Source organism: Hippocampus comes, unplaced genomic scaffold, assembly GCF_001891065.2.
Source record: "Hippocampus comes isolate QL1 unplaced genomic scaffold, H_comes_QL1_v1.1 scaffold94, whole genome shotgun sequence".
Lineage (NCBI taxonomy): Eukaryota > Metazoa > Chordata > Actinopteri > Syngnathiformes > Syngnathidae > Hippocampus > Hippocampus comes.
The window spans coordinates 2,336,807-2,355,258 of record NW_017806059.1 but is presented as its reverse complement, the minus strand read 5'-3'; the positions used below and the strand labels follow the sequence as shown (position 1 = coordinate 2,355,258).

General features: G+C 41.6%; 1 protein-coding gene across 6 annotated transcripts in view; it reads left to right on the top strand.

The window, feature by feature from the left end:
• The window catches only part of atad2 (ATPase family AAA domain containing 2), a 29,618-nt gene that overhangs the window by 4,737 nt on the left and 6,429 nt on the right, over window positions 1–18,452 (top strand). For 3 of the 6 annotated variants that reach the window (XM_019893073.1, XM_019893068.1, XM_019893074.1), the window contains 14 exons: window positions 2,353–2,526; window positions 2,622–2,757; window positions 3,006–3,020; window positions 4,363–4,473; window positions 7,957–8,065; window positions 9,075–9,190; window positions 9,987–10,161; window positions 10,338–10,426; window positions 11,793–11,952; window positions 14,766–14,856; window positions 15,370–15,547; window positions 15,910–16,046; window positions 16,118–16,229; window positions 16,311–16,497. In XM_019893073.1, the coding sequence (XP_019748632.1) occupies window positions 2,353–2,526; window positions 2,622–2,757; window positions 3,006–3,020; window positions 4,363–4,473; window positions 7,957–8,065; window positions 9,075–9,190; window positions 9,987–10,161; window positions 10,338–10,426; window positions 11,793–11,952; window positions 14,766–14,856; window positions 15,370–15,547; window positions 15,910–16,046; window positions 16,118–16,229; window positions 16,311–16,497 (1,790 nt within the window). The remainder of the gene's footprint in view (window positions 1–2,352; window positions 2,527–2,621; window positions 2,758–3,005; window positions 3,021–4,362; window positions 4,474–7,956; window positions 8,066–9,074; window positions 9,191–9,986; window positions 10,162–10,337; window positions 10,427–11,792; window positions 11,953–14,765; window positions 14,857–15,369; window positions 15,548–15,909; window positions 16,047–16,117; window positions 16,230–16,310; window positions 16,498–18,452) is intronic. The other 3 variants (XM_019893069.1, XM_019893072.1, XM_019893071.1) reach the window with 3 other exon arrangements.

Sequence of the window (18,452 nt, the reverse complement as noted above, 5' to 3'; positions counted from 1 at the left end):
GTTGTCGAAAGTTTGGCAGCACATACGTGTGTGAACAACTATTTTCTTTGATGAAGCTGAACAAAACATCACACAGAAGTCGATTTACTGCTGAACACCCTCATTCAATTTTGAGGATTTGCGCGGCTCAGAGCCTGACCCCAAATATTGATGAAGTTGTAGAAAAGATAAGACACCACTGAGTATCAGCCTCAGCCTCAAAGAAGTGAATATTACTTATAATATACTGTGCAATCACATATGAAGAGTTTTTACTCAGTTCAAGTTTAAAAATTAAAGTATATTTGCTTTCGCTGCTTGTTACTTCTCCTTGAAGAAAGTGTTGTTTTTGGTTTATACATTTTTGCACTTTATTGTATTTCAATCCAATTATGTTTTAAAAATATTGTATTCGAGTAAATGATCGAAAATTACTGTCCTATTATTTGTTTTTCTTTTAAGTAATTTTAGCCTACTTTTGCTAAAAGAGAAAACATGGACTATTGATAGTGCCTTGAATAATACCGGCTTCTTTCATTCATGTTCTGGGTATTTTTATACAAAGGTAATTTTTTTGTGCCTGTTGAAAATTGAAGTTTACTGACATAGCCATAAGAAAATGTTGCTTTATTTATCTGACCCTATTGGAATGTATTTGTTAGGTTTTCAGTCAAATTAAATTTGGTTCAATAAACTATATGTGGTCATTTTTAAAATTTTCAATGAACATTCAATCAGTCCAGCCCTCGGCTTGCAGCAAAATTTTTTATCTGGCCCTCCGTCCATTTGACTTTGACACCCCTGAATTAAGGGAAAACACAAGGAATTTGTCTTCACCTGAACAAGCTTTCCAAGAAACATGCAAAATTACTATGACCGACAGGGGGAGACAGAGCAGGAAACCTAGCGGGTCACTAATTAGTACCTGTGTTTATTAGATGACAAAAAGGAAACACATGAGGAAGGTAAGGGGGATGAGGGGCAGGGAGTTGGGAAGTCGCGAGCCAAACACATTAACTAGCAGCCATCTTCTTTTCCAAGGTGAGCGCATCTGCAGCATACAGTACCTGGGAGTCACAGGGAGAGGACTGGCTATGGGAGAACCAATGAAAAGTATTGATAGTAGGATTGTGTGTGCGATGTATCTTTTTGAAGAGGGAAGGAAAACAAGGAATGTAATTTGAATATAAAACATTTATTTGTCAACAAACGAACGGCTCCTTGATTTTTAGGAACACTGCAGCTACTTTCAAAACATGCAATGGAAAAAAAATACAATTATTCTGGATTTATGAGTTGCAACTCCTTCCTGGCAGAATGAAGTGGGTTACTGGCCTTGTATTGTAGTCTTACATTGTACTGGTGGACTTGGGGTCCTCCTATATCACAGTTTGGTCAATTTAATGTATTTTCACAAGTTTATACTATTGGTGAAGGTATATGCGTCGGTGTTATTCATTTATTTATTTATGAATATTTAATAATCTTAAGTGTTGAAAATGGTTTGGTCTCTTTGAATATTAAATGTTAATGGTTAAAGCACAGGTGTCAAACTCAAGGCCAGATCTGGCCCGCCACATCATTTTATGTGGCCCGCAAAAGCAAATGAAAGATGTCAACTTTCATGATGCTTGCTAGAATCTCTACCAAAATTTCAAATTCTCATTTGTAATAAATAAGAGTGATACTGAAAGCATTTTCTTGTGACCAAACCCCTCATTACAGTAACTTAAACAGTAAGTGAATAAACCATTATTCTTGACTTCTGTACATGGTTTCAGTCGTAATGGCCCTCCAATGGAAATTGTAACTAAAATCAGGCCCGCGACAAAAATTAGTTTGACACCCCTGGGTTAAAGAAACATGCCAGTTTTGCGGTCTCCTGAAAAGTGATATTGGCGGTACAAGGATTCCGCCCAACACCAGCGATACTATAGGGTGTCCAAGTCTGAGTGGTACATGGTAAAAACATACCGTACTTAAAATAATTATTTTATTCAATTGTAGTGTTAATAAATGATATTTGAGCTGATACAAACAGCGATTCCCAGACTTTACACGGATACACTTGATACTTCACCAATTCAGGAACTCGATACTGGCATCCATTAGCAGATTCACACAAGACCCACACAAGAAACAGCGGCTTTCCGTGCAGCAATCAAACTTAATACAACAGTAACTTATTGACAGGCCGCACCAAAATCTTTTAGATGTGGCTAAAATTAATTTTGAAGGCCCGCTACTGGTAAATTTATGACTGGGAAACACTACAGTGTGGCTTAAATGAATGAGTCTATTCATTTCTGTTCAAGAACATCTGAAATAACCATCCCTAAACCTCGTTTGGTTATTTTCACATTGGGGATGAAGATGATCACGATGAAGAGGATGAAGATGACGATGAGGATGATGACGATGATGATGATGAGGAGGACATTGAGGATGACATTGAAGATGATGAGGATGCTGTTGATGAAGACACCCAAAAGCGTTATGAATTTAGACAGCGAAAAAGTGCAGTTCTCTACCAGGCACCACAAGATGGTAACTTCTTTTTCACATGACCTTTTCATATAATTAAGCTTTGTACCAACATGTTAAAGGTTCAAAATTTGTTCTTTATTTTGTCAATATGCCAGAGCCCAGAGAAACGAGAGAGACCAGAGTGTCCAGGAAACGCAGCATGTACTTTAAGGACCATTCGTCCTCCACCAGACGCAGATTCACCTTTGACTCCACAACCCCTCAGAATCCCTACAACAGGAGGACCAGCAGGTCAGTAGGACTCAGTGTAAGAGCTCACACAAATAAGGCCGCCAGACTAGGTCTAATTCTCATTAATGTTAATTCTGTTAAGAACTATTGTGTCAACACTAGGTGTTGACTGCTACTGTCCTCTTGTCCTGTCAACATGTCAATCTTTTGCTTCACCAAATTTCTAATACTGCTCTCTCTACTAGTCTCAGCAATGCATGTTAAATTCCCACAATTCTTTTTCTTCTCCAATTCTCTTCCACCGTCAGCAATAACAATGAGAGGTAAGATTCCTCCTGCTTGTCTGTTGGTTAGCGCAATACACTGCCACAGTAAAACATGCTAGTATTTGTTGAAAACGTCATTAATGATCATCTGTACAGTGAAACTCCTCTAGAACGAAACCTACATGGGCGAATATACCCCCTAATGTGAAAAAATCTTAATGCATTAACACCATTTCCATTCTCCTGCCCCCCATACGACGAAAACCCCCCCTGTTGCGTTATACGAAATCATTTTCTCTGCTCCTGCCTCGCGAAGACATTCACTACAACGAAGTCTAATCCAACAGCGACCTCTACTGCTACGTTCGGAAATGGCAACAGCAACCACCACACTGAACGATGTTTATTTCGGTCACAGCTGCGAGTTTCCTGAACGCAACATACTCATAGCTGCTCTGCCATTGGCTTACCGAGCATCTGATTAGCTGCTCAGAGTAAATTGCTTGTGGCTCGACGGAGAGTCAAATAAACAAACGTTTCCTGGAATGCTTTACTTGTTATTATGCTAAAAACCTTACACTAACTGGAGCGCTAATTAGAGAGAAGGCGAGTTCCATCGCACTAACTATTGCCATCGAGGACTACGAAGCGTCCCGTGGCTGGCTTTAAAAGTTCATTGCATGACATCAGCTGAGCAATGCTGTCTTGGGTGGCGATCGAGGGGAGGTTGAGTTAGAGACAGTGAGATGGTGGAAAGAAAAGCCACCGGGTCCAGGAAGTATTTGTTATTGTTAGATTCAGACGCAGCATGAGCGTTGCATTGCTAAAATGGCTACAAAACGGACCTTTGGATGTCAAGCAGCGAAGACAAGAAGATCTCTGATGCTGGAAGAGAGGGGAAAAGTGATCAAAATGAAAGACGGAGGAAGCAAAATAAAAGACATTATCCAAGAAATTGATGTAAATGAAAGTGAATGCTGATCGTAAATTTCGCAATTTATTTCCCTTTTTTTTCTTTCTACACTGAAAATATGAAGTGTCAAATAAGTGTGTGCTCATACTTATGCACTATTGGAATAAAAATAGAGTACACATACGTGTGTGTGTGTGTGTGCGTGCGTGCGTGCGTGCGTGTGTGTGCTTACATCTGAGATCAAATTTGCTACAGTGAAAAACCCCCTGTTGTGAAAAATTTCTTGCTGCAAACATTTCGTTGTAGAGGAGTTTCACTGTATTTCAAAATCACGTAAGATGTATACCTGCATCTTGTTAATCCGACTGCTATTTAATGACTTTAAAAAGTCCACATACTGCATAAAATATTGTAAAGTAGTTCAACATAATGGTAGTCACCGTAGGTTTGATTTGACGTCCTGTTTTTCCTCATGTCTCCTGACAGGAGGAGACATGCCCTCCACAGTAGTGACTCCACATCCACTTCGGAAGATGAGACTTTTCAAACGAGGAGGCGTAAAAGCAAAAGTAAGAGCAGGAGCAGGTCGGTCACCAGGTGAGAGCTGCGGCTCAGCACAAACGCAAATGCTTAATGGACATTTTTTTTACCCCCACAAGAATAATATTGTTTTACTCAGCTTTAAGTGTTTGCTCTTCCTGTTCTTTGATTTAACAAAGCATATTGTGATTGCAATCAGAATGTTACACTCTGAACAAAAAGTCAGGGATATTTGGCTTTGAGGTGCAATTAATTGAAAATGAAAAAAGATCACACTACATTGTATTATATCATCAAAGTAGGACAAGATGTAGAAAATAAAAGGATGCACTTGTGATTTCCTCATCTCAACCAATTTATTGAAACCAAATTTAACAATGGTGGGTACACCACAACAAAAAATGTCAACGTCTCAATAACGTGTCATGTGCCCTTGAGCATCGATTACAGCTTGACAATGACATCTCATGCTGTTCACAAGTTGAGTTATCTGCTGAGGCATGGCATCCCACTCTTCTAGAAGGGCAGGCCTGAAGTCACTGAGGTTCTAAGGCAGCGGTCCACAACCTTTTTTGCCCCACCGACCGGTTTAATGTCAGACAATATTTTCAGGGACCGGCCTTTCAGGTGTGACGGATAAATACGACAAAATAATATGACATGACCTGCATGAAAATTATGGTATTTTCTAAACATTATAATAAACGCGAATCATGACATGAGGAACGTTCTATCTGGCCGCAACACTCTCTGGTCGCTATGGTATCATTTAAATGTGCCTTCAAAATAAGATACACCGCAAATACAAAGTGCATGAAAAATTTGACTCACCATCAACGCATATTATACAGAGTGGGCTCGGTGCATGGGAGTCTCCCCTTGAGAAATCCGTATTTTAAGTCGTACTCCTGATACTGTATTAAAAGTAGCCTTTTTCTTGAAAGTCGTAGCCTCCTCTTCTGTCTCCTGGCTGGGCCTTTTCCCCTTCCCAAAAAAACTTTACAAAGACATTTGTTTTTTTTACTCATTTTGCTAGCTCCTGGGTTTGATTTTAGCGGTAACCTATCACGTAACCGAGAAGCGCGCCTTGACCTGTGTCAAGAGTGACATACTGTAGACCAGGGGGTGCCCAAACGTTTTGGACCAAAGATCTACTTTTTGATCTACCACACTCCCGCGATCGACCTGTTAGCATACTTACACACACACACACACACACGCATGCCATGCATGATGAGCAACAGCCAAAACAGCCTCTAAGTTGTACGAAATAGAAAAATAAAGTAGACACAAGAGTTTATGAGTTTGTTAAGAGGAAATCAATGCCTACCTTAGTGGGAGACCTGATGCGTAGGCATGCGACACACTTTTGCAGCCTGTTAACTATCGTAGTTCACGCGTACCGTTTTAAAATGCTTCTCTTGGCCCTCCAGATTGCCATTCTTTGCGAGTACCATCGGTGAATTGTACACGAACGCACTTTGCCTGATAATAATAACAGTCAAGGCTACATCGCAAGAGCTCTGATCGCAAGCTGCAATTGGAGAGACTGCTTAGCGCTAACAACTTCCGGTGATGCACGTCACCCGCCACTGTAAGAAGTGACGGGCTTTATTTTATTAAATTTTTTAAAAACTTTTTGTGAAAGTGAGTCTGATGGGATGATTAGGGTGCAGTGTGCTTTAGCACAAAAATGTGTGACTAACATGCACAGAGACACACAAATGTTTGTTTGTTTTTTATTACTCTTACAGGGATGGCAATTTTCCGCGGATACGCGGAAATCTGCCGTTTTATTTCTTAAATTGATCATTTTTGTGAATCGTCTAAATCCGTTGAGAAAATTTATGGGGGGTCAGGTACCTTATCGTCGAGTTTTCACAAGCTCTCCCGATCAGTCTTTCCAGCTTCCGATTGTAAACAGCCCTGCGATTGGACGTGTATGATGTCTTACTTGTTGTGATTGGTCGCTGTATCGGCAAATGCAAATCACAACCAATCTGTGTTCGCCTTCCGAAACCCCCCCTTTCTCGCGAATGCCGAATGTTATCGAGACTCGCGACGAAGCTAAAGTGCGTCAGATAGATGCGGATCTGAAAAACACGTTTCGATGGGACTGGTTGGATAGAAAGCTGACGGTGTCCCCAGTAGGAAACAGTAAAGAGGAACCATTGTGCTTGTGTCTGATTTCGTGAAAAAGCTCGATGTCGCCGGTGAAGCTCTGTGTACAGTGTGTGACGATGTCATACTATACGGATCAAGAGGATGGAAAGCTTTACAGAGTCACGCAACCTTGGTGAAACACCGAAAACAGACATTTCTACTGAAAAGTAACTACTCGATCTCAAGCGCTTGTCAACAGTGGAGCATGTGTAAGAACAAGAGGAGTTGGCTAAAAAGAGTGGAAAAAGACGGAGAGGACCAATAAGCTTTTAGCGCTTGCTAAAAAGCTTAAAATGAAGAGAAAATAAAGTATTCTACATCATGAAACTTTATATTGTATATACTGTAAATAGACATCCACTTAATATAATAAATTACATTCATAACCCATATATAGTAAACAGTGTGGGACTTCACTATCACTGTATGAGGTAAGAATCAACAGCTTTTTATCACATTTACACAACACTTTATGAATACAAGTAATGAACAAATCTTAAATATGGCAGGGGATGTGGTTTCTTTTTTAGTTTTGATTTTGAGCAGCAAATTTGAAGTTACGTATTGGTGCTCACCAGGAATGCATAAGCAAAATTGCACACATTTTCACTTGAAAGAATAGTGAACAATCTTGGGATTTTTTCGGTAAAGTTTCAAATAGTGTGTAAATTGAATACACTTCATCTTCAGCATGTTTAGTGCCACTTTTGTAAGTGACCACGCCCCCGTACAGGCCACGCCCCCTTCCGCATTTTTCATCACTTGCCATTGTCATCCCTGTAGAACCATCGCGATCGACTTGGGACCAGTCTGCGAGCTACCGGTCGATCACGATCGATGGAATGGCCACCCTTGCTGTAGATGGATGGACAGAATTTTTCAAAATAAAACATAATTCAGATTCTGAAATGAATAAAACCGAAGTTTATTCTTTCCTTGCAGCCCGGTACCAAATGACCCACAGACCAGTTCCGCTGTTCTAGGTTGCAGAGTTTCGAGCCTCTACACGGCGACTCAGTTTAACCCCCATGTTCTCAATCAGATTCAGGTTTGGAGAAAGTGCAGGCCATTCCATTTGAGGTACACCAGTCCCCTGCAGGACATTAATTGGTAGATTCAAGGATCAACCTCCCATTATGAATTTTGCCGTTAAGCTCCTCTTTATAGAATAGAAACTTGTGCAAAAAGTACTGAAACATTTAACAGTTGGACATGTGCATTCAAAAGCTTAGAGAAGGTCACATTAAGTTCTCTTGTAAAGGTTTGAATGCATTTTAGACTCGTCCTGAAATTTCACCTGAAAGCCAAATATCCCTTTTCGTGAGTAATGTTTGTTAATGTTTGAAAAAATTTAATCTGCCTTTTTTTTCTCCACAGATGTCTGCCTCTGAACATTGTGAAAGAGGACTTGCTGGGAATTCACAAAGATCGCATGAAAACTGGAGCAAGTCTCGCCGATGTTGACCCCATGCACATAGACAAAACGGTGAGCAAATAGAGCAGTAATGTAAATGTTTAAATCACTATAAAGTGGACTGAGTTTGTTGTTTTCGTTAATGGTCGAGATTGATAGACATCCTGCTCCTTCTGTGGGGTCCATGCTTGTCCGGCCACTTTTAAACTTTTCGATCCAGTTGTACACACTTCTTCTTGAGTGCGCTGTATCCATATTGTGTTAAGAACCTTTGGTGAATTTCAGCCTCAGACACACCTTCTGACCATAAAAATTAGATCACTGCGCTGTTCTTCACTGATGCATTCTGCTAGTGGAGCGGCCATTTTTACCGACTGAAACACGGGTAACAATCGATCAAACAAATACATCGACTGATCACGATCACGTGACTTAAATTCCTGTGTGCAGTTAAAACTGCGTCAAACTTAAACACAAGCGCGCATTGTAGCATAAAGTGCGGATAATTTTTTGACTTACCATTCGTACTTTGTGATTTAATGGTTGAGGATGCAGAAGTGGAACTTCCGCCTGCCTGCGCAAAGGCTCTCTGCTCACACGACACGTGGCAAGGGTAAAAATAAATTTTGCTCACACAATTTCAGCTTGGAACATCCCCGGAGTGGAAGATAGCGTTTGTTGTAATATGTTATTTTGTGGATGTGATCAATGATGTCATTGATCAATCAGCAAACTATGAAATGGCAGGAGATCACAATGCAAAATATCGTCCGATCCGATCCAGGTGATCAGATCAGTGCAAAGTCTACTGACTCATTTTATTGACATTTTTTTACTTAGGGTATTTTATCCTGTATTTCAATGCAAATTTTCAATGTTCTTGGGAACTGAAAGATAATTGCTCTTAAAAAGGATGCACTTGAATAATTTTTGCTCAGATCATCACTATATCAGCGGAAAACAAAACAAAACAATAATGTTGTTTATTGTGATAGTTTCTGGGAAAGTGTATCGTCTTGAAAATTGTGCTAATCATGACAGGCCTTCTGCTTTCTGGGACTTACAAAAAAATATTACGCAGGTGCGCTTTGACAGTATTGGTGGTCTGAGCAAACACATCTCATCCCTGAAGGAGATGGTGGTGTTTCCTCTACTTTACCCAGAAGTCTTTGAGAGGTTCCACATACAGCCACCCAGGTAAACAGTATTCACATCTTAACACTGATATCTCAGAGCACTGAGGATATAACTTTACCCTGAAGTAGATTTTTAACATGCCCTGTATTGACTACGCCAGTGCCCAACCTTTTTGACCGAAGATGTACTTTTCGATCAACCAACCTGCTACAATCAACGGCAGGCGCGTGCATACGCATGTAATTATACACGCATGCCATGATGAGCAACATCTATAAAGGCTGCTAAGATGAACGAAACAGAAAAATAAAGTCGACGCAAGAGTTTGTGAAAATCACTGTCTACCTTCGAGACCTGACGCGGAGGGATAGGACACACTTTTGCAGCGTGTTAACTATCGTAGCTCACGTGTACCGTTTTAAAATGCTTATCTCGGCCCTCTGGATTCCCATTCATTGCCAGTGCCATGAAACAAACTGTAAATGAGAGTAACAACAACAACAAAAGATACTGTGCAACAGCTCTGATCACAGACTTCTGACTGCTAACGACTTCCGCTGATGCATGTCACGCACCACTGTAGGTTAAAGGGGACGTGTTTTTTTATTGTATTTAATTTTTTTAATACTTTGTGTGAAAGTGAGACTGAAAGTATGCTAAGGGGGCAATGTGCACTAACACAAAAATATATCATATTCATAACATTTACAGACACACAAATGTTTTAGTTTGGGTTTTTTTCCCTCTACACCCCTCACGATCGAAGATGGGACCAGTCCGCGAGCCCTCAAACCATGAGCTTGATCAATCATAAACCTCTGCTCATCATGTTTTTTTTTTTTTTTTTGGCCCGCAGGGGTTGCCTATTTTACGGTCCCCCGGGCACTGGGAAAACGCTGGTAGCTAGAGCATTGGCCAACGAATGCAGTATGGGAGAAAGAAAGGTGTCGTTCTTCATGAGGAAAGGTGCTGATTGCCTCAGTAAGTGGGTTGGGGACTCTGAGAGACAGCTCCGCCTTCTGTTTGACCAGGTGAATAAAGAGCATCAACACATTTTCTTTCAGACATTTCATGTTTTCTTCAGCTTTGTTCATTACAATTAAAATCTCACTCCTGCTTTATTTTGTTTCACCTCAGATTGATTTTTATTCACCACTTTCCACTTAAATAAGCTTTCATTCTGACACATTTTTTCTATATCATCTAGGCGTACCAAATGCGGCCATCGATCATTTTCTTTGATGAAATTGATGGTTTGGCTCCGGTCAGGTCCAGTCGACAGGACCAGATTCACAGGTGAGTATTTCTCCTTGAGATGACAAGAGCGCATCTGAGAATTTAATTTGGTGATGCCGAGCATCACTGTTCTAGTTCATCTGAAGGGTTTGATGGGTTCAGGTCGGGTTTTCTCCACCTCAAAATCGTTAGAACATGCATTTATTGAAATTACATTTTGTGCTGGGCCACAGTCGGGTTAAAAAAGGACCTTCCAAATTGTTCCCACTAAGTTGGAAGTGTAAAATAGTCCAAATTATCTTTGTTAACCCTTTAATTCAGAACGTGTCGGCGGCGACACTTTTCGTGGTGACACGTGTCGGCGCTGACACATATAGCGGCGGCACATGTTGCCGCGAAAAGTGTCGCCGCCGACACGTTCAGTTTTAAAGGCTCAGGTTGTAAAGGGTTAATGGCAAAAAGTCAGGCTCAGAGCCAAAGTACCTTAATTGGTCAAATGAGGTTTCTAAAGACTTTTGTCAACAGGGTGTATCTGACTCTATTTTGACCATGTATTTGTGATTTAGGCTGTTGCATGTCCACAATATCTCATGGAACAGTACAGTATACATTATCTTCATCACACTATGCTTCAAGACGCTTACCATAGTTCTTGATTTGGGGATACAACATGCAGTCAACTATTTCTTTGAATTAGCTAATGTGTTTACCTTCCATTAGAAAACTACAAGACAAAACAATACATCCTGATTTATATAACGCTTTCACAACAGCTGCATCTGGAACAAAGCACTTTACAAAACAATTAACATAAAGTAAAATAATAAACACAACACATACCATAAAAACGTCCAGTGATGAAAAGAAGAGATTGGTTCACTTCTCCTGTCCCATGTAAATCCGTTTCAATTCCAAGCGGTGACTCTCAGTTCCAAATACGCATCCGCGCTCTGCACAGACGCTCCTCTCTCATCATCCTCGGCTCCACAAGCCACCCATCCAGCCGCACCAACCCAGACTGTCCAACAGCGCCGTCATCTCCACTGAACAAAACGGTGCTGTGAAAAATGCCCATTACAGGTGCAAAAAACACAAGCGCCCCGGGGCTGTCCAGCACCGACAGTCAAATGGCGCCAACATTCCTTCCAATCAAAATTAGGGCTGGTACACGCTTGCTGCCAAGAAGGTGCTACTACCAAGCACAGATTCTTCTCGTTTGATGAATGCCGTGGCCAAAAAAACGCTGAAAACAATCCACATCGAGTCCACACGAAGTAACAACACCATGTGACAAAACAAAAGACAAAATTAACAACAAAAAAGCAAGGCTCTTGAAGAGCACTTGCCAACGGCTGCCTACTAGGGCGCCATCGTGGGAATAAAAATAATCAAATTGCTCTAAAATCTTTCATTTTTGTGTCTACAGTTCCATTGTGTCGACTCTTCTGGCTCTCATGGATGGATTAGATGGCAGAGAAGAGATTGTGGTGATAGGTGCCACCAACAGACTGGACTCCATTGATCCAGCTCTCAGACGCCCGGGCCGCTTTGACAGAGAGTTCCTCTTTGGCCTTCCCGACAGAGAGGTACTGACATTCTTAAGCGATATCAACTTGCCATTGAAAACATTTGTAGCTCAAAGAATTTAGTAGATATAATTGAACCAGACGGCCCGGTAGTCAAGTGGTTAGCACGTCGACTTCACAGTGCAGAGGTACCGGGTTCAATTCCAGCTCCGGCCTCCCAGTGTGGTGTTTGCATGTTCTCCCCGGGCCTGCGTGGGTTTTCTCCGGGTCCTCTGGTTTCCTCCCACATTCCAAAAACATGCATGGCAGGCTGATTGAACATTCTAAAATTGTCCCCAGGTGTGAGTGTGGGTGTGGATGGTTGTTCATCTCTGTGTGCCCTGCGACTGGCTGGCAACCGATTCAGGGTGTCCTCCGCCTACTGCCCGAAGACACCCTGGATAGGCTCCAGCACCCTCCGCGACCCTAGTGAGGATAAAGCGGTTCGGAAAATGAATGAATGAATGAAAGAATAATTGAACCATGCTCTATTCTTGTGGGCACATGCCAGACAACATTTTTTGGTCTTGTACAAAATTGGGAAAAGTACTGTCATTCTGTACTTACTGTATTTTCACGGCCATCAGAAGCACATAAAAGTCTAAAATTTTCTCCAAAATGGATGGGGCACCTAATAATGCGGGTGGCCTTGTGTGGGCATCGAGTTCCAAAATCTGTGAATGGTGTTGTGTGACTTTGATGAGGGGTCCACTTGACTGACTGATGTTGTGCCGACACGGTGCTTGTATAGAGGAAATGCAGACGTAACCGAGGACAGCATGCGGACGTTAAAGTGGGACGTAAGGTAGGACGTGAAAGAGGACGCTAAGGGCACGCCCCCAGTAAGTGAATAGTGCCAGTAGGTGCATTGTGCAAAACAATATCCCGAAAATAGCACCTACGAAGAGACACGCTTACGAAGCACAGTTTAAACTGCAAGCTATAAGTTACCCAGAGGACCATGAGAATCTAGCAGCCGCGAGAGAATTCAAGATCTACTAATACATGGGGCTTGGTGCTTGTGTTTTATGAAACAGCGCCATTTACGCATCTGGGCAAAGACGACCGTGGCGCAGCAATAATCGGCGGATTACACTTAACTCATTCACTCCCAAAGACGTTTTTAAACGTCTTTTCAGACTTGGTCCAGAATTGACTGGTACTGAATGAGTTATAAGCTGGCCGCTCCTGCTGCAGTGAAGAGTAATGTTCTGCGTTACATGAAATAAAGATGCTTCCTTGGAGATTTTGCTCTGCTGGCCTCACTTGACTTCCATACCAACTGTTCTCTCGACCAACCCTCACATTCCTAGTGTACCTGCTTGAGCTACGGCAAGTGATGAGGGACATGCCTACTTTGCATTTTAAAATACTGTACAACAAGAAATTGCAGACAATCACATCCAGCCCAAGCACATCACCAACATGGACAAGGTCTCGCTCACTTTCGACATCCCAGTGAACCACACTGTAGGGAAGAAGGGTACCAGCGCGGTAGTGATTTCATTAAAAATGTTTATGTCACGGGATCCATAAAATGAAATTCAAATTGAAGTTATAGGTCAACAGCTAAAGTTAGTGAAATAGTCACTCCTCTTATAAATGATTGCGGATTCTGAATCATTTTTTAATTCCCTTTTCAATAATATCTGATTTGTGAAGATTGACCCAGTCATTTCTGAGATGGAAGGGAGATATGGTTCAAAGGAGGCGGCCACGCCTCTTTTTGCTGAGCATAAGGGGTGTTCACACGGCAACATTTGCTCCGGTGCTGCGCCGGCGCTGCCCCAGTAGAGCGTTCACACGTGCAAAGTTACATCGGTGTAGCCCCTGAAAACAGCTTAAACCGGAGCAAATTTAACCCTGCTCAGGGAGGTGGTTTAAAAATTTGCTCCGGAGCAAATGCTTGTTTGCGGGGCAGCACCGATTTAAAATGGTACATGTGAACGCTACACGGTTAAAAATTTGCTCTGGAGCAAATGCTCGTTTGCGGGGGGAGTAGCCTCGCTATACATGAGAAGAGTTGATTACGTACGGCTGGAATGCGTTGCTTTAATGCTCTGTTGTACTTCCGTCATCTTTCCTTTTGTAGGAGACTGGACTGTCTCGGAGTTGTAGTTGGTTCCTCTGTTGTGTGTTCACAACCCCGCCATAAAATTTATTTTGTGATTTCCTCTCTTGATTTTCTGTTTGGCGCATTATATGTTTGCTTTTCTGAGTGTCATTGAAGTCATCGTTGATTTACTTTTCCAGGGGCGGTCATTGAACGCCTCTCGAGCAGAAGGCATGGAGACCGAGAAGGAGAAGGACGTGCCTGTACAGTAGTTGCTTGAGTTGTGTATGTTTTAAAAAGAACCGACACGACAGCTCTTTGTTTTCTATCGTTTTGCACCGCTGCAGAAACTGCCGTGTGAACGCAAGTGTGGCTGCATCGGGGCTGCGCCGGGGTTAACACGCTCAGCGGCTTTGTACGTGTGAACGCACTACAAAATTTGCTCCGGTGTAAGATATATGGCAACAAAATACATCGGTGTAGCACCGGAGCAAATGTGTGCCGTGTGATCATCCCTATATTAAAATATCCAAACTTACCAGACCATACCATTTTACAACATAACGCCCAATCCTACCTCTGGGTTTTATTTGTCAATTGCACGTTTTATGTCAGCGTTTCCTTCCAGGCCTAATACTTAAATCAATGTCATGCATCAAGTAAAAGTACAAATACTGGTGTTTAAATGTAACAAATAATAGTCTGAGAAATACTGAGTAAAGTCCAAAGTACTGGAAAATATACTCAAGTACCAATGCTATGATATCATTTTGTCTGGCAGGCTAGAAGGGACATTTTGAAGATCCACACCAGACTCTGGACACCTCCTCTCTCTAACAGTTTCGTCGAGGAGTTGGCTGATAAGTGTGTTGGTATGTTTGCAAGTGCTGACGCTGTAGAAAAATGTCACTGAACTTTAGCTTACTAAAACCGTGTAAGTGAAGGTCTAATTTGCAGTGTGCTGTCCTGTCGACACATGCTCCTACAGTATGTTTTGCTTAAATAGTGTATTCCAAAATTATAGTCTTAATTTCCTGAAATATCGTTGCATAACACAGTATCACTCATTGACTGAATGATGCTTTCCCACTGCCGCTATCTGTTATTGCATCTTATACATTTCACAGTGACATTACACCATGTCCATTAAATTGCAGCAGGTAGTGTAGAAACTAAGAAGTACAATACATACGTTAGATGTTACTTTTGCGGCAGTATATGCCACGGGCTGCTAAAACAACAAGTCGCATTCCTGGAATTGGCCCGTTTGCTGTACTTCGTAAATCCCTGCTGTAGGAGTAGCATTTGTTTGAGAGCAAATATTGAATGTTTTGTTTGATAATTGTCTCTTGTGGTGATGTAAAGCAATTGTCTTTCACTTTTAGGTTATTGCGGAGCGGACATTAAGGCGGTGTGTTCGGAGGCGGCACTGTGTGCACTACGGCGCCGCTATCCACAGATTTACTCCTCATCACAGAAACTGTTGCTTGATGTTGATTCTATCGCAATCACAGCGAAAGACTTCATGTCCGCCATGTCCAAGATGGTGCCTGCTGCACAGAGGTATGGCCACTAATGAAATCAGTTTTGTTTCTTGGTTTGTATGTAAAATTTTGACACAGATTACATAATGCTCAAATGTACAACATTTTACAAACATAGACAGTTAACATCTTTAAATAAAGATATATTTGCCACTAAAAACATAAATAAGTTACTTAAATAGACATCTTGTTATCAGATTGGTGATCGTTAACTCACTGATCAACGATCGACACCAAAAATGCTGATTCTGTGAAGCCTATTGGTAAATGTTTGTGTATAGAACATAGAGTAATTATGAGCAGAAAACGAGAATTATAGAGAGAAAGAAAGAGACACACACTATGTATGAATGTAATTCCGATGCTGAATGTAATCATTAGGGCTGTAGTGTCACCAGCCAAGGCTCTGATGCCTGCAATTCGTCCATTACTGAGCGCTGCCCTGCAGGAGATCCTCCACACTGTCAGCAAAGTGTTCCCACATGCTGAGCAGGGCTTGAAAAGGAAGAGGACACAAGGTATGGTACGTTTTAAAAAGACAAATCTCTTTCCTCAATTAGTCTTCAGAACTGTGTGTCTGTGTTTCCAGATCAGTCTTGCGTGTCTGAGGATGAACTCTTGTTTAGTGACGATGAGGAGCGATCCAGTGGACAGACCCCTCAAAAGAAGACTGTCTCAAGGGAAATTCTCAGCATTGAAAGGTTTAATAAACACATCTAAATGTGATTTGATCAACTCTTAAAGGGCTGATCCCATGTTTTCCTTTGTCAATTTTTGCACAGAAGTGCGTTGAGCCAGCCAACCTCTTACCGTCCCAGGCTCCTTTTGGAGGGTCGACCCGGCTCAGGTCAAAGCTCCCATCTTGCTCCTGCTGTTCTCCACTCTCTTGAGAAATTCACAGTGTACACACTAGACATGGCAGTACTGTTTGGAGCCAGTGCAACTGCACCAGAGGAGACTTGTGCACAGGTAGGTCAGATGTCACTGTTAATAGTCACTCACTCATTGTGAGTTCATGAATGATTTACATCAAAATACAGATGTCAATCATTCTGATTTGGTTAATTTCTTGCATTCCTTCAACCACATCTTGGTGCAAGGATCGAAATAAGTGAATTTGCATTGCAAGTTGGCTAGTTAAAATTCACATTTTGCACCTCAAACGAACACAGTAAAAAGCAAAGTGGAATAGGCATTTTTGTGGCACAATGCGTGGGATAGAAGAGGCCAAAGTGAAGAAAGAAAAAGAATATGGGTCGGGGGGGGTAAAGGCAGAATATGGAGAAAGTGTGGGAGCATTTCCGACTGAAAACACAAGGTTAGCACCCCCGTGACATGTAATTGTTGTAACACGGACCTTGCTCTTTGCTGAAGACCCAGGTAGGATCCAAGAAAGGGTAAAATTAACAACAAATCAGTGAGATTAACGTTAATGTCCTGTACCAAAATAACATTACTAGGTTTATGTAAATTCTAACTAGTAATTTTTGGTTTGTCACCATTGTGACAAGTACACTATAGTCCCACTAGCATCATACAGGGCACAGGTGTCAAAGTCAAGGCCCGGGGGCCAGATCTGGCCCGCCACATCATTTTATGTGGCCCGCGAAAGCAAATCAAACATGTCAAGTTCCATGATGCTAAAGTCTGAACCAAAATGTGAAATTGTCATATGTAATCTGTAATAACATACATTATTCTTGACTTCTGATTTTAAAACTAGTTATTCATCAATTTGTTGTGCGCTGTGTATGTAAAATGTGGAGGGGATTAAACATTTTTATGGTTTCCCAAAATTCATAACGACCCTCCAAGGACAACCGTAACTACAATGTGGCCTGCGACAAAAATGTGTTTGACACCCCGATACAGGGTATTTGTAAATTTTGTGTGTAGAGTGCAGAAAATAGGCACTGTGTCACATGGCCAGTATAGTACTGTAAGTGCCTATACTTGGAGTCATGTGTATTAAAATCGTGGCAAAGGTCATCAGAGAGGACATAAGAGTCATTAGGGTCAGTTTCCAAAACATAGCAGCTTTCTGGTGATTTCAAAAGAGGGAAGGGTTTTCCTCTGCAATAGTAGCTGTGGTGTGCTATGCATGCACTAGATGGAGCTATGCTAAAGGAATACAATACAATACAGCTTTATAGAGAGCCTTCACAACCACTGCAGCTTTAACAAAGTGCTTTCAGAGCTTTTAAAATACTATGTCCAAGAAATCTGAATATTGATCCATATGTAGCTCCCTCAGGATGTAGCATGAAGCACGACACGAAGTCCATAACAATACAGGGTTCAGAGATGAAAGTCCTCCGGATTTTCCCGGAATTCCGGGTTTTTCAAATTTTTATGAAAATTTCTCCGGAGAATTGAGGAAAATTTGCATAATCCGAATATTAGTTGACAACATTGAACGAAGACGTGTTTGAGTTCGTTGTATTGCTTTCACGAGCGTAGCCATATTGAGGCAATAACACTAGTAACAGTAAAGAGATTTTTGTTTGTGTAATAACGACAGAAGGCATGATGGCGTTTGACTAATGGTTTAGTAGAACGAATGGCAACTCGCAACAACAGTAGCAAGCGTCATTTTGCCTCTTGGGTTATACCATCTCAACTAGAACGTGGGGGATAGTCACCAAACAATTTTCGTCTCTTTATAAACACACCTGCTAAACCCCAGTGGAACGAATAAAAGACGCCGTCAACAAGACAGTTGTCGTAAAAAATATATTTGGCCAAAAACGGAAAAACACATATTGGCAGAAAATCGTGTCAGTCCGACTTCGAGTGTCGTCTCGGCTGGCTTAGTTTAGCTGTTGTCGTGTATGACGTCATTTGCGTCGGCGCTGATTGGTTGAAATCAAAAAACGCGCTTGCGTACATGTTCGCGCTGAAACACGCACAGCAGAGAGCAGCGG